General features: G+C 37.3%; 1 protein-coding gene and 1 long non-coding RNA gene across 7 annotated transcripts in view; one reads left to right on the top strand and one right to left on the bottom strand.

Annotated features, from left to right (window-relative positions):
- The first annotated feature begins 6,219 nt into the window (after positions 1-6,219).
- Positions 6,220-15,279, top strand: LOC309845626. The gene is made up of 5 exons (XR_014301387.1): positions 6,220-6,513; positions 6,900-6,999; positions 7,101-7,180; positions 13,993-14,048; positions 15,191-15,279. It is a non-coding gene; the product is annotated as an uncharacterized lncRNA (long non-coding RNA).
- TMEM196 (transmembrane protein 196) overlaps positions 12,676-15,679 on the bottom strand; it is a 159,147-nt gene continuing 156,143 nt past the window's right edge. For all 6 annotated transcript variants that reach the window (XM_082693843.1, XM_082693844.1, XM_082693839.1 and 3 more), the window contains one exon: positions 12,676-15,514. In XM_082693843.1, coding sequence (XP_082549969.1) covers positions 15,508-15,514 — 7 coding nt within the window. In that variant the 3' untranslated portion in view covers positions 12,676-15,507. The remainder of the gene's footprint in view (positions 15,515-15,679) is intronic.

Raw genomic sequence — 15,679 nt, 5'->3', positions numbered from 1 at the left:
GCCTTACGCACATCTGACCAGCAGGGGGCAGCAACTTTTTCGCGCTTGAGACGACTGGAGGAGCTAGGAGCCTGAGCTTAGATATTTGAGCATGCCGGGAAAAAGACCAGCCACCCGGTCCTCTATTGAAGGCGGGCAAGCTTTTATTTTCGCAAATGTCCTCTTTGGATTTAGTACGTGGGTTTAATAGGGGTTTACACTTTGATAATTTCCAGTAGTAAGGTGGTCTGGTAAGTTTTACAAGTGTGGAAAATACAGTAATAAACTTTAAAATTTTAGGGAATATATTTTCTGCAGGGAATCCAATCCCAAAAAACAGCTCAGATGCCTCAAACACAGCATATCCTAAAATAAACCCTTTCTCCCGTCTGGACTCTCTGCTCACTCTGTATCAACTCATTCAGTAAATCTTACCACCACTTCCCAAATGGCTCAGTTCAGCTGTTATCCTTGGAGCCTCTCTTGTACTGTTAAATATCAAATCAGCCCCAAGGCTTGCGGGGTCCAAAGCGGAAATATTAGTCTATTCAGATACTTACATCTGTCCTCTCTTTCAGAACTACAGAAGTGCCTGTGGAAGTTTAACCCTGTGGTCAAGGGGATCCTCTGGAGCACCTTCTCTGAAATACAAATATAACTATGACTTGTCCACATAGGAACCCTAGTTTCCTCAGGATAGCACAAACTCCGTAATATGGCTCTTAAGTTACTTACAAGACCGTATTAAGGTCTGCTGCCAGCCCAGCAGTAGTTTCATTCATCACACTCCCCACTTTACATTATCTGTTAGCCTCCCCCCCGCCCCACATTGATTTACTTTTCATCTTGCTCCCTTTTTCACCAGCTCCTGCTACCTGGGAATATAGTAACTTTTCTCAAATGGGAACACTCTACTCATATGTCAAATTTTAGCTTAGGTTTTTGCATTCTCTTCCTCTGCAGTGTACTACCATCCTATCCCTCTTCCCCTATCCCCATCTAATTCAAGATAGGGGATTGTTTCCCCACTTTTGTAAATTACCACCATCAAGCATTTCTTTTTATGTTAATGTTATGTCAGTTGCATACTTTTCTGACTGTTCCTTCCTAGACTCCAAAGCTCACTTAGGGCAGGGACCATGATAAGAGTCTTTTTCACCTCTGCAACCCTCTGTGACTCAAAATAAAACAGCCAAATGCATAGGAATGAATGAATGAATGAATGAATGAAATAGCAGGTGACAAAAAGCTCAGAGTCAAATGAGGAAATAGGATTTAAACATAAGTATACAACAGGATTACACTGTGTAAGTGCCAAGAGAATTTAGTGGCGTGACTTCTAACATATCTCCACCTCCCCTAGGTACTGCAAAAGCCTCTAAACCTCTCAATTCACATTTATGCCTGTAAAATGGGGATAAAAATAATGTACCTACCCTGCTCATTAAAGAAATGGTAGGAAGTTCAAATAAGATAATTGAAAAACTCTCTCTCTAGTATTCTTTTATTTCAAATTCAGCAGGAGATATTACTGCAATGAAACTGCTCCCAAAGCCCAATGATAAACACAAGTCCATGAATAGGAAATTTAACAACCTTTACCTGGATTTAATTGGAAAGTTCTTCAAGAGCCCTAAGCAGGACCCCTTTGTTTAGTGTTTTCAGCTTTGGCTACTCATTAAGATCACCTGAGGAGCTTTAAAATCTGATGATGACTTTCGTGTGGTGAAGAGAACTGGGTGTTACACACAACTAATGAATCCTTGAATACTACATCAAAAACTAGTGATGTACTACTATATGCTGGCTAATTGAAGATAATAATAAAAAAATAAATAACCAGCCAACCAAACAAACAAACCAGAATTTGATGCCTTAACAACATCCCCAGACCAGTTAAATCAAAAATTCTCCTTGGAGCCAAGATGCATGTAGATTCTCTGCAGGTGAATTGAATGAAAACAGTTTGTCCAAAGCAACATAGTAAAAACAATAAGCTGGACATCAGGACAATAGAGCCAAAACAAAACTTACTTAAAATAAACTACCCCAGCAATGATTTTGCACAAATTTTAAATAATAGGTAGTTTTATAACCCTTTGTGTGCTCTTAAGAAATTGACTTGTTTGGTTTTGAACATTGTTTTCTAGTTTTTAGTTTTTTAAAATTCTGGCTTGATTGTTAGCTGCTATCCACAATCTGCAAGATTTAAAAAAATAAAAGAATACATATAAACGTTCACCATTATGGAGTTAATTTACCAGAGAAGAAAAAAAAGTACAATGAGATTCCTCCCACGTACCTCCCATCCCACACAAGTTCACAAGGTTTATTTGACCAAGGGACTGTACTATTTTTTTTTAAGATATGATTTATTTATTTGACAGACAGAGATCACAAGTAGGCTGAGAGGCAGGCAGAGAGAGAGAGGAAGAAGCAGGCTCCCTGTCAAGCAGAGAGCCCGATGTGGGGCTCAATCCCAGGACCCTGGGATCATGACCAGAGCTGAAGGCAGAGGCTTTAACCCACTGAGCCACCCCAGTGCCCCGGACTGTACTATTTTTTGACTAAAATTTGATCAAAATGGCCCAGGAAGTCAGGCATTGCTGGTCTCTGTCTCATGAAAAGCCCTGTCAAGTCAAAGTCAAGCATGCGCGAAGATAAGCCCTTTTCTATAAGAGAGAAGATTGGATGTGACTTAGTATCCATGTCCACTGAAACCCCCCACCCCACCAAAAAAGAGAGATATCAGTATTCCTGCAACTCTCTGGATTTTTTTTCTTTTTACCATCGACCTCCCCCCCACTCCAACATGCACACATATACACTATATGACGTTAGTGCGTTTCTATTTCTCACGATCAACGAATCCCTGGAGCAATATAAATGTGCAATCATCTGTAGTTTGCTGGAATAAGTTATAAAGGAACTTGTTGCATGTGTTCTGATTTTTATGGAAAATATGCACACTTACATGATTAGAAGAGAATCTGGATGTATAAACACTATGTGTTAATATTAGTTATCTCTTAAGGGTGAGTTAATGACTTTTTAAAGTATGAATTTTCATTGTAATGGGTGTGCATTGTTTTATATTTCTTAAAGGAGAAACAATGAGGGAACGGATTCCTATTGTTGGCAATTTGGTTTGTTACAAGATATCGTCAATTCTTAGACAGTTTAATATAGTGTGAGGTGAGGAGCCTGGGTCTAAAACCACATTGTGTGAGCCTGAATCCTGGCTCTGCCACTTACTTGGTGTGTAACATTATTAGGCAAGTTCTTTTTTCCAGAAAAAAAAAATCTGAAATTATTAGAAGAGACTTTACTGAAAAAATGGAATTAGAAAGGTTGATGTAGAAAGGTTTACCCAAAATAGTTTCAGATGAAGGACAGTGCAGGTAAAATGGCATTGCATCAGTTGGGTTTTGCTGCATAACAAACCATTCTCAAATCTGGCGGCTTTAAGATCAATCACTAATTCAATTTGTGATTCTATGAATACAAATCTGGCCTGGGCTTAGCGGGACTCACTCAAGCATCTATAGGCAGGTGTGGGCAACTCCATGGGTCTCATTCTCTAGTAGGCTAGAGTAGGTTTGCTTTCCTTGCATCCATACATGTTTTTGATCAAGACTTTTAGGAGTCCATGGTCAACTCATCAGTTATAATATGCCTGTTTTAGCCTGATGAAGGCTGTAAAGCTGAACTTGGGAGCAGGAGCTTATAACTTCCTTGAATGAAGAGCAAAGCAGAGTCCTGGACCTACAAGGAACATTCATATAAAAGTTTGAATAAATGTTGGAGAATAACTTGGTCCCATCTCTGGGAATGAATTCTTTTTAAGATTTTATTTATTTGACAGACAGAGATCACAAGTGGCGGGGGCGGGGGGGGGGGGAGCAGGCTCCCTGCTGAGCAGAGAGTCCGACGTGGGGTTTGATCCCAGGACCCCAGGATCACAACCCAAGCCAAAGGCAGAGGCTTTAATCCACTGAGTCACCCAGGCGCCCCATCTGGGAATGAATTTTTTGTTTTGTTCTGGTGTTACTAATACGATTAATTTCAGCTCCTCTTCAAGGTACTACCCATACAAGCAATTCATATACATAAACATTTCAGCTTAAAACAAGGATTTCAATATAGTGTCCTCTTTAAATATTTTATTGATAAAATTCACTCTAGCTATGAACTATGTTTACTGAGATAAAAATGTGCAATTTTGAAAGTTTTTTAAAAAAGATTTATGTATTTATTTTAGAAAGAACAGGCTAGTGGGGGGAGGGGTAGAGGGTGAGGAAGAAAAGAATCTCAAACAGATTCCAGCTGAGTGTGGACCCCTATGGGAGGTTTGATACCACCACCCTGAGATCATGACCCAAGCCACAATCAAGAGTCTGATGCTTGGGGCACCTGGGTGGCTCAGTGGGTTAAGCCGCTGCCTTCAGCTCGGGTCATGATCGCAGGGTCCTGTGATCGAGCCCTACATCGGGCTCTCTGCTCAACCAGGAGCCTGCTTCCTTCTCTCTCTCTCTCTGCCTGCCTCTTTGCCTGCTTCTGATCTCTCTCTGTCAAATAAATAAATAAAATCTTTAAAAAAAAAAAAAGAGTCTGATGCTTAACTGTCTGAGCCCTCCATGCACCCTTGAAATTTCATTTGTCAGTAGAAATAAAGTATCTTCAGTACAAACCAGTTATTTGAAATAAATATGCTTAGTTTGAGAATAGTTTTGGGGGCGCAGGAAATACATGTTTAAAATTTGCCTAATGAGGGGCGCCTGGGTGGCTCTGTGGGTTAAAGCCTCTGCCTTCAGCTCAGGTCATGATCTTAGGGTCCTGGCATGGAGGCCCGCATCGGGATCTCTGCTCAGCAGGGAGCCTGCTTCCTCCCCTCTCTTTCTCTCTGCCTACTTGTGATCTGTCAAATAAATAAATAAATAAAATATTTTTTAAAAATAAAATTTGCCTAATGGGTTTTGGAAATTTCACTAAAAAAAGTCTGAACAGGATACTAATGTATCAAGCAGCTGCTGGTTGATGCTAACTACATGTAATTCACAAATATGTCAGCAGATGGCAACTGTGAGCTTTGAGTTTCTAAAGTTTAGCTTTAGCCCAAAGTACTTCAGAGTGGCAAGAATCAAAGCACCTGTATATTGAGTTTGTTTTTAAACTACAATCCTTCAAAAAAAAGGACCTGGCATCAATTTTTAACTCTGAATGTTCTTTCTACATGCTTATTATATTGCTGAACTAACAGATGTGCACCATGCTTACACTAAGGAAAAACAATGAGAGTACATTATATTTTAGCGGATATACAAGATTTTACATTTTTGCAAACTGTAGCTATTGCTGAAAATCCATAGAAATAAAGTCATCCAGATGTATCTGTCCGTAAGTTAAAACCCAGCTGCTTTATTTAATAAGGTAATGTTTTATTGGTAGTGAAATCGTGCCCCATAGGATTAATGAGGTTGAAGCCAGCAGTAGAAAGCTTGTTTTCCAGAGAACGGTTTCCTCCCATTAAGCTATTGTGTCTTTTCAGACTCCACTAACAAACTCAGTAACTGTCTCTGCAGAAGCCTGGACTCCAGGTCAACCGATCTAGCTCCAGCCTGTGAATATGCAGCACCCTGCATTCCTTACCAGAGATAAGGAGCCCAAGAACCCACCATTTTATACTGGCTCTCGGAGCATGCCCACAGTCCCTTCTCCTTGTCCTAACATAACTTTCTGACCTCAGGGGCTAAATTTCGCTTCACCGGTGTTAAGTCTCCAGCCCAAAGTGAACGTGGGATGTCTGATACATATATTTTTTTGCTCAGTGCACGTGCTCCATCTTTCTTCATGAATAGTCATCCGTTTTCCTGCCCTTTTCATCAACATGTATATAATCTCAACCCCCATTATTATAAAAAACTTGTTTTCAGGGGTGCCTGGGTGGCTCAGTGGGTTAAAGCCTCTGCCTTCAGCTCTGGTCATGATCTCAGGGTCCTGGAATCGAGCCCCGCATCAGACTCTCTGCTCAGCAGGGAGCCTGCTTCCCCCTTCTCTCTCTCTCTGCCTGCCTCTCAGCCTACTTGTGATCTCTGTCTGTCAAATAAATAAATAAAATCTTAAAAAAACAAACAAAACCAAACTTGTTCTCTTCCCCTTCAGGCAAGTGGATTTGAGACTTGTCCTCTGGTTTTCTGGTTTACTCCCTCTCAAATAGACCTTTTCTTGCTACATACCTGATGTCCCAGTGACTGGCTTTACTCTGTGTCCATCAGGAAGACGGATTTGGGTTTGGTTGCACTCATCCTTAACGTCAGGTCCCAGGTTGTCATCAGCACCACCTGAAATGTGGTTAGAAATGCAAATCCTCAGGCCCCACCCTAGGCTTCCTGAATCAGAACTCTCCAAATGGAGCTCAGCAATCTGTTTTCCAAGCCCTCCAGGTGATTGTAATACCTGAGAACTTTGGGAACCAGTGCCTCAAAACATCTTGAAATGCAGGAGAGAGGTTCTGAACTGATCATTTTTATTCAGGTATAATTGACATAAATGCAGTATAATTAACAATGTAGCTGATTATTTCTTTCATGTGATTTAGCACACACAGTAGAGTTTGCAAAATAAGTAGCATAAAAGAGTATACAATTTACATAGACTCAGAGATAGAATGCCAGTGGTTAATTTCCACACATTTCGTAAACTGAATGAAAAACTTCAGTTTATGTATCCTTCTAGATGGTACTGAAAGGGATAAATTATGGTAAGTTGTACGTTGGAACTTAACTAACAAAATTAAGTCAAAATATGATTATTTCCAAGGAGTATAGAACAATCTTCAGGAAGGAAGGAAAACAATTCCCTATAAAACAGGTGTTATTCTTATTTGTATTAACATGTGTGCATATTCCATTCTCTCTCAGGCATCATTAAATCTTCCTTCAATTCCATTGCTGAAATAGGAGGCACAACCATTTAAATTAACAACAAATAAGCCACATTTTCTTCTGTAAAAAGAAGGAGGTATGCAAAAATTCTTTATCACTGTCATCATTTTATCTTAAACACTGCTTTGCCTCAATTACCTTCCTACCTGAAAAATGTTTTATTAATTTTTGTTTTAGTTCAGAATTTCTCCAAGAACACATATAAAGCACCGGATCCCATGAAAAGGCAGTGTTTGCTCAACTTCTTCAGTCTAGAGGTGACCTCTTTTATTCGTAATGTATAAATAGTTTTTACAGTGTTAATTAATGTATTTGTAAATCATAGTAGGTACTTATGGGGGAAATAACAAGAGCAAAAGACCACAGATAGTCATTGTATTCTCATTCTCTAACAATGGAATTGTGTCTTTCTCACTTTTGTGGTAACGAAATACAATGATGTTTAAATACCTTGATCTGTATGCTTGGATTTTATCTCTTGGCTATAGTTTAGATGCTTTGATTATTACCTAGAATATAAAATCATATTAATTTTCAACTCCACTTACCTGAGGTTTTAAGTACCTATCTAGGTATCAATTATTAACAGAAAGGCAACGACAAAGACCTTATACCACATCTTCTTTATCTATTCATCTAATCATCTTTATCTAATCATCTATTGATGGACACTTGGGTTACTTCCCTAATTTGGCTATTGTAAATAATACTGCTGTAAACATAGGAGGGCACGTATGCCTTTGAACCCGTGTTTTTGTACTTTGGGATAAATACCCAGTAGCTCAATTCGTGAAATAAGTCAGTCAGAGAAAGACAAATGCCATATCATTTCACTCACACGTGGAATCTAAGAAACAAAACAAATGAGCAAGGGAGAAAGAGAGATTTGAGAGAGAGAGAAAGAGAAAACAAGAAACAGACTCAACCATAGAGAACAAACTGATGGTTACCAGATGGGAGGTGGGGGGGGCAGGCGGGAATAGGTGATGGGGTTAGAGAGTGAGCTTGTGAGGGTGAGCCCTGGGTGATGTCTGTGATGTACACAGTTGTTAAATCACTTGGTTGTAAACCTGGAGATACTTTAACACTGTGTCTAAACTGTACTGGAATGAAATTTTTTTTTAAAAGAAAGAAAAAATAGTAAACTGTGTGTATGGGTGTGTGTGTGTGTGTAGTCTTGAGAACCACTGTTGGTTGGGGAGGTGTAAAGGAGGTATAAGATGGGTGGTGGGGCTCCTTTCTGGAGCTATGATGTCCTCTTCATATGATTTACTATCCTTTTATGAGGACTATGGCTGTTAGGTTGTAGGTAGGTGAGGCTGGTATTTCTTCTAAGGCCCTAGTTCCTTTCCAAATGGACTTTTCTAAGAAAAAGGATTTTCTTTATTTATTTGACACATAGAGAGAGTTCATGAAAAAGAGAGAGCACAAGCAGGGGGCGCTGCAGACAGAGGGAGAGGAAGAAGCATACTCCACTGAGCAGGGAGCCTAATGCTGGGCTCTATCCAAGACCCTGGGATCATGATCTGAGCTGAAGACAGAGGCTTAACACACTGAGCCACCCAGGTGCCACCCAACTAGATTTTACTGCAACAAAGTTTCAACATCTTCTGAAAGGTTTTCAAATCCAAGGAATTAGCCAGTAATATTAACCATGGTGCTTTCAAGAATACCTTTGGACATTCTCATTTAGTTCCATCTGCCTTTAGCTCACTGCAGAACAAAAATAGAAAACCATTTCCTTTTTTTTTTTTTTTTTTTTTTTTTTTTAACCATTACCTTAAAGCTGTAGTTTAATAAACCACCTGCTGCCTGCAGAGTCTGTGTGGGCATGAATTCACAGACCCTTGACACTAAATACATTCCGAAGAATGTGATATGGAAAGTTTGAGGGTGGAAAGTAGATAAAAATGAAAATTAGACACGATGTATTTTGATACACAATTTACTCTCAAGTCATTAAACAAAATGCATATTAATGGATCATATCCAGACTCCCTCTTATGGCCACAGGGGACTCTTAATAATTCTGCACTTTGGAAATTATTACAATAATGAATTCATCTTTATCCTGTGGCAAAGGGGACTTTCCCAGTTGTGAAAGAATGCAACAGTGAGTAGAACTTTTTAAGGGAAGATATTACATAAAAACCACAATTTTTCAATAAAATAAAAATCTAGACCTCCAATATTCACACTGAAAGGAGTGTTCCTTGTTGAGAAGGACCCATGACTAATGAAAGCTTCCCTTGTGTCTCACTTTCCCTTGATGTTTCTTGTGACTCCTGCTGTCATGCACATATTGGCTTTAGACAAACACTGGATAAAGTGTCAGCTCCCTTGAACAAAACCTCTTCCTCCAATGTTCTTGGCACAGATGAGTAGGCTAAACTAGAAATTTAAAAGAAGAAAATGACAGACATGACAATCAATGAACTTACCTGGTAAATAAAGGCAAAATTTGGGTCACGACAAAATTAGTTTTTTTCTACAGCTTGCTGATCCTATCCCCTCAAGAAACCCAGGGGGAAAATAATCTTGCCTCAGTTTCTCACTTATGGCTTCCTGCCTGTCTCCAATGACCTCATAGATTTTCCATCCTCTTTACATTCAAGATATGGACAGCTCCTGTTTTCTCTTGAGTTGTCCTTTAGGATCCTTCTTTGGCATTCATGTCTCCAGCTGGAGCACATGCCTGTCTGCTGGTGACTAACATTTTTGTGGAAGCTGCTTTTGTCACTAGCTGCTGCCCGCTTGGTGACCAAGGCTGGATTTCACCAGCAGTTCAGGGGTGGGAGACCCGTCAAACCAATCCGAGTGCCTAGAGCAAGGTGAGTAGCTGTAGCGGTCAAAACTTGACAACTACAGAAAGTAAAGTCTCAGGTTCAAATGCAGGACCCAGAAACTGAAATCAAAGCACTGCAAGGAACCAGAAATTTGGATCTGAAATCAGAAGAAGCTGAACAAATACAGGGCCGTGGTTCCAAGGGGATGGAGTTATGGTTTTATGGACTTGAGAGTACATAAGTTATATGATATGAGTGAATGGCTCTAAGATTCATGGGTACAGCAAGAAATGACCTTACCTTTCAGGTGAAATATTAATAATTGTCTTACCACGTTATCCACATTTCATGTTAAATAAATTATATTAATATGATTGAGGAATATTCACATTTATAGTTGATGCACATTATCATAACCCTTGATAAATGGTTTTCACCTGCTGTACTACCATCCTTTTTGTTGATAGATAGCACTAGGCTAGTATTATCACTACTCACTCTGTTGTGTCTTGGAAACAACATTCTTTCTAGCAATTTGTTTTATCTTAGAAGACCTAGAACGTTCTTAATAAGTTTAAAATTTTCTTCTCAAAGATCAATGTAAAAGTATTGATATAATTAGAAGATAGAAAAGACAGAGAAGTCCAGATCTCAAAAGATATTTTAGATATTAGGGAGTGAAGTGCACATCTAGACAGCATTCGTACACTTCGAGGACTTATGTATGATTAAGGCTGAATATCACCTCTTTCCTTGGCTGATGGACAATGAGGGACAGAGTGAGGGATGGTAGAACCCCCCACAATGGGAACTATAGCTTTTCTTTCCTGAGCAATGATCTTGGAGAGCCCAAGGGATATCTTCCAGTCCTCCATCAAGATGTTGTGAAATGACATTGGAGGACCCCCGTCTTAGTGAGGAAGGGAGGACAAATATCCTGATTGATTAGTAACAAGGAGCAGTCATGAGTCCTGATTCCTTGAGGTTAGCGAAACACTTGAGGCAAATTTGACAAGATTTTAGAATTTTCTGTGAAGCTCCAGCCCAATTCTAGTCTCTCTGGCAATTTTCAGCAGCATAGTACATTTTGGCTTTTGGGGTAGGGCTTGCAATATATTATGTGGCTAAGGGAGTAGAGCCTCTGGGGGTTAATGAAGAGAAAACTTTGAAATCAAAAGTCCCTAGCTGATGTGAAGGAAAGTTTAAAGATGGAACCTAGTTCTTAAGGATTTCTAGTTAAATGAAGGCTATGTCCTTATAACTAGTTAATATAGACAATGTTGAACTATTAAAATATTGAAATCAATCTGTTTAGATCTAGAGTTTGACTTTTTATAATACATTTCCTGGGAAATACATTCCTAGTAAAAGACCCTTATATTCAGTAAATATTTTTACTGGCATAAAGAATAATAAAAAAAACACTTTTGTATAATTTTACTAGGCATCCACATTTCAAGCAATTTCTGAATTGGTTTCCTCTACTCTGAGTAACTCACAACCTGTGATTTATGGTTTTGGAATAATTGAATTTCTTGGCTGTCACATACTTTGAGTAAGAAGTATTACATATGTTTCCAGGAAAATGATTTAAGGAAGACAAGAATGAAGTGATGCCAAGTTCTGAAACTTTATTTGGAAACCGTGTTCTAACCAAATGGTACTTAAGATGCTCTATCTAAATTTCTGAAACATGTTTGCTAAATAATCTTTGAAAATGCAGCCTTGGACATACGGTTTCTAAACATGCCACTTTTGAGCTTAAGTCAGTGAAAAGAGTAGAGGACCACAGATTGTTGTTCTCACCTTCCCAAGCATAAGAAATGCAGAATTTTTCATTGATGCATGGTAATAGGCTGAGTAAATTTCTTCAAAAATAGAAGTTACACAACATCTCATTTTACCTGTCAAACACAAAATATTTAGTTATTTATAGGAATATTTCTATGACCAGAATTTTTTTTTTTTAAACATAAAAACTCAAGCAACTTTTAGACTTTATTATGGATTTGGCCTACACTGTATTTTTCCTTGTTCTTGGTCTATGGACTTAACTGGTCCATCAACTTCAAATTTCATGGAGAGTTTACCAGTTTTTTTTTTTACATTTTATTTTAATGATAAGGACTGTGGTTTTGACTAGCATTAACCGATAAGACTTTCTGAGGTGATGTTTACCCTGTGTGGTTATCAAGTACCCGGAATGTGGCTAGCTCTATTCAGCAGAGAAACTGAATACTTAATTTTGTTTTGATTAATTTATATATACATTTAATCACACATGGTTAGGTTAGTAGCTACACTATCAAAGAATATAGGTAGACCTTAGAAAAGTGAGTTTATGACCCTGAGCAATTCACGTCTACATTTCTATGTAGCATTAACATTGCTGCTTTGGATTGTGTTCTAGGGTTTTTCTCAGTGGCTCTCAATTAGCAGGCAATACTTACCTGCCAAAGAGAGAAGTGAAAATTTGTTAGGACATTTTTGTTTGTCTTGGGGTATCCTCCTGACATTTACTAGATGGGGGACCAGAGATGCTTAATGGCTTAAAATGTAAAAGGCAATTTGCACAATTACTGTCCACTCCAAAAGCCAGTAGCAACAATTCAACAAGCACCAGGTCAGCAGAGTTCTCTGAATATTATGATTTCATCTGTGAGATCCCCTGCAATTTCAATCCTATCTATAGCTAAGTCTGTCTCCTACAATGAGTATCTTATCAATGCCTGCCTGCAGGGGACCTCACTTTCTTATGGTCATTTGTTCTGCATCTTCAACCACTCCTCCTCTACATTTCCCATTTCAGAAAATACCCTCTCTGAATTCCATATCGACTAGCTGGGACTCTCTCTCTTCATTCACAGCACCCTGTCCTCTGCCAATCTAGGGGACAATCCTGTCCCCCAGAACCTAGTGGGGGAAACTATTTTTTCTATTATGATGAAAAGAAAGTTCACACCATATGCAGTTTCAAAGCACACCATTTTATTACATAGACACATCAATAGAGTCATCATACCATGTTCCACTTCTAAACAACTGTAGATGTGTGTGTGTGTTTAAACACACACACGTTTAAGTTTCCAAGCAGAATCCACTTTTATCCTTTTATGCTTACAATAACTTCACCTTTTTGTAGCTAGTTTCTACAGCACACCACCACACTAGTGTCACATATTTTGTTTCTTCATTTACTTTCCCCCAAGGGTAGGCTCACACTAAAACTATAATGTAGTCACTTAAAGTATTCTAGTTCATAGATCAATTTATTGTGAAAGTTGAATTTTCAAGTACTTGAACAATGTCTTCCTAACGTCCCCTAATTATCTCAGAAAGAATCACTCTACATCCCAAATAAATCCCTCTAAATAACCGAGCCCTGAAAATATTGGGTTAAAAGAACTACATTTAAAGACGTATCTATGTCTGGTTATATACATGGTAGCCTATTTGGGTAACTGTCATGATTGCATCTCTTCTTAAGTCTATATTGAAGCAGTGATATGCCTACTTTGTCCTTTAATGGGTGATTTCATAAATTATTTCAAAAGGCATTAAAACATCTTACTGATGTATTAGAACTCTGTATTATACAAATATGTCTACAAAGAAATGCCACCTAGAGTCAGTGGTTATTCCTTCAGTCAGTACAAAACTACATCCTTGAGTAAATTCAGTAGAGTCACATATATATAAAATATCTGCATCTATAGTTTAGATTTTCAGTGATAAATCTTATGCCTGTTGATGGCATCAAAAGAACAGTGATAATGTTAATTCACTATTTGAGGTTGCATTTATGGGCAACTTCTGTAATTTACTGGATATTGAAGTTATTCATATGAGTTAGGAGCCTTCAAGCACTACAGCAAACAACCATAGCCCAGCTATTTCATGTGACTATCTACAGCCAGAATTTTTTTTATGAGTCAACTTAAATAGGGCTAGGTGATGATCACAATACTCTAAAACTAGAAGACCTTCAGATTTCCATTAACTGGAGTTATTATTTTGTTATCATAATTAAAATCCGTATTTTGTTTCTAAATGATAACATGTTTTCATCCTGAGTGTTAAAGGTTGAATTTACCTGTGGTTCAATAAGTAACTCATACAAATGACCTAAAAATTGATTAGCTTTGGGGAAAAATGAAAGTATCCAATACAATGAAAACCACATATTTTAAAACATTAGATTTCTTTATCTGTTATCAGAGGTTGTGTTCTCATAAATATTTTCAAAGACTGTGCTATTTTGTTGCCTATTCATATTGTCACAGGTGGCTATTTTAACATTTCCCTGTGGAAAAGAAGGACTGAATCTAACTACATAAATGTAAGCCTATCTTTCTATTTCCTTCTACAAAGAACTCTTTCAGGTTCTTTGGATATACATATTCTTAAAAATGTTCTGTTTATATTATTTTCATAAATTATAAAATTTTAAAAAGATCTAAATTAAATTCTAGCAAAGCAAATTTTAACTTTACCTTTTGGGCATACATCATCTGTCCTTTTATATAATTTAATTGGGCTGCAAAGTGTTTGAAATATAAGTATCATGAAAATCACATGTCATTGTATCTACATTAATAACTGTGGAAGTATATGATTTAAAGTTGTTATGTTTATAAATCAGTATTAATCATCGTTATTACAGAAATGCCATTAATAGTAAAATAGCCAGATAAGTAATCTATCTTTATACTACACTATTCAGATCACTCAACTCCATAAATATCAGTCACAATGATATTTACACACAGCAGACATAATAAAAAGAATAAAAATGAACAAACTTAGTAGAAATCAAACGTGATTTTTGTGGGCATAGAAAAGCCTTGAAAAATTGCTTTCCCATCTCTTTGGGAATAGAATCCTGATAATACCCCAACAGCATTACAATTTCTTTTTGATTATCTATTTACACTCATGTATGCTATAAATATATGCTGTATATATTTTCTATATTTACAGTATATATACACACACATACACACATGTGTTATTTTATTCTTAGGCTCATTCATGAACATGCAGATCAATCTGCACAGTATAATCAAAACATATTTATTTTCCTTAAATGATATTCATTTATAACTTTTCACCCTTGTGCAAAAATGCAAAAATATCATACAGATTAGTATGGTCTCTCTCTAAAAAAATTTTCTTCTTTATGCTTTAGGGTTTTTTTGTCATTTATAAATAAATTATGAAATATAGTTCATTCACAAATTGGAAATAATTTTAATGTTTTTACAACAAGGCATTACTGAGGTTTTGAATTGTGGTATTCTTGAAGCCACTGTCTTTCAAAACAAAGACATAAATAACTTATTGTTATTTCTTGATATTTGTACTTTGATTATTTATATGAAATATGTCATTACAAATTTAATACTCATGCTAGTCAAATAGTGTTTTTGTAGAATATGAATTTTTCTTTCTGTTTATTCCTTTTTTTTTTTTCCTGAAAAGTCTTTAGAACAATCTGGAATGCCTGTTCAAATTACTGCACCAGAACATTTCTGGAAGATTCTCACCCAAAAAGAAAAAAAAAAAAAAAAGAAAGAAAAAAAAGCTGAAGAAGTAAGTGAGGCAAACTGAGGGAGAATGATTATACTGGGTGCCCATGAGGGAAAACAGCAAATACAAGAACTGCTTTAATTTTATCCCCTACTCCTTTGGTATCTCCTTTCCTCATGAAAATCCTAAAAAATGTTCAGTTCTTTAAAACATTGATTATACTCTTCCGTTAAATATCAGTTGTGGTCCTCCATTGCTCATGTTGTCTGTCATTTCCTGTTAGGAAAATAAGATGAATTAGTTAAAATTTAGTTTCAGAGTAGATATTGATTTGGCTAATGGGTTTGCAAAACAGAAATTTCAAGCCACTGAAAAACTTCCTGAGTTTTGGGGAAGGGCAAGGATTGATACTGTTGTTGCATTTGAGAAAACGAAATTTCA

The sequence above is a fragment of the Mustela nivalis genome (assembly GCF_964662115.1).
Source record: "Mustela nivalis genome assembly, chromosome: 12".
Lineage (NCBI taxonomy): Eukaryota > Metazoa > Chordata > Mammalia > Carnivora > Mustelidae > Mustela > Mustela nivalis.
The sequence above is the reverse complement of the archived record's forward strand: the minus strand, read 5'-3'. Positions and strand labels throughout refer to the sequence as shown.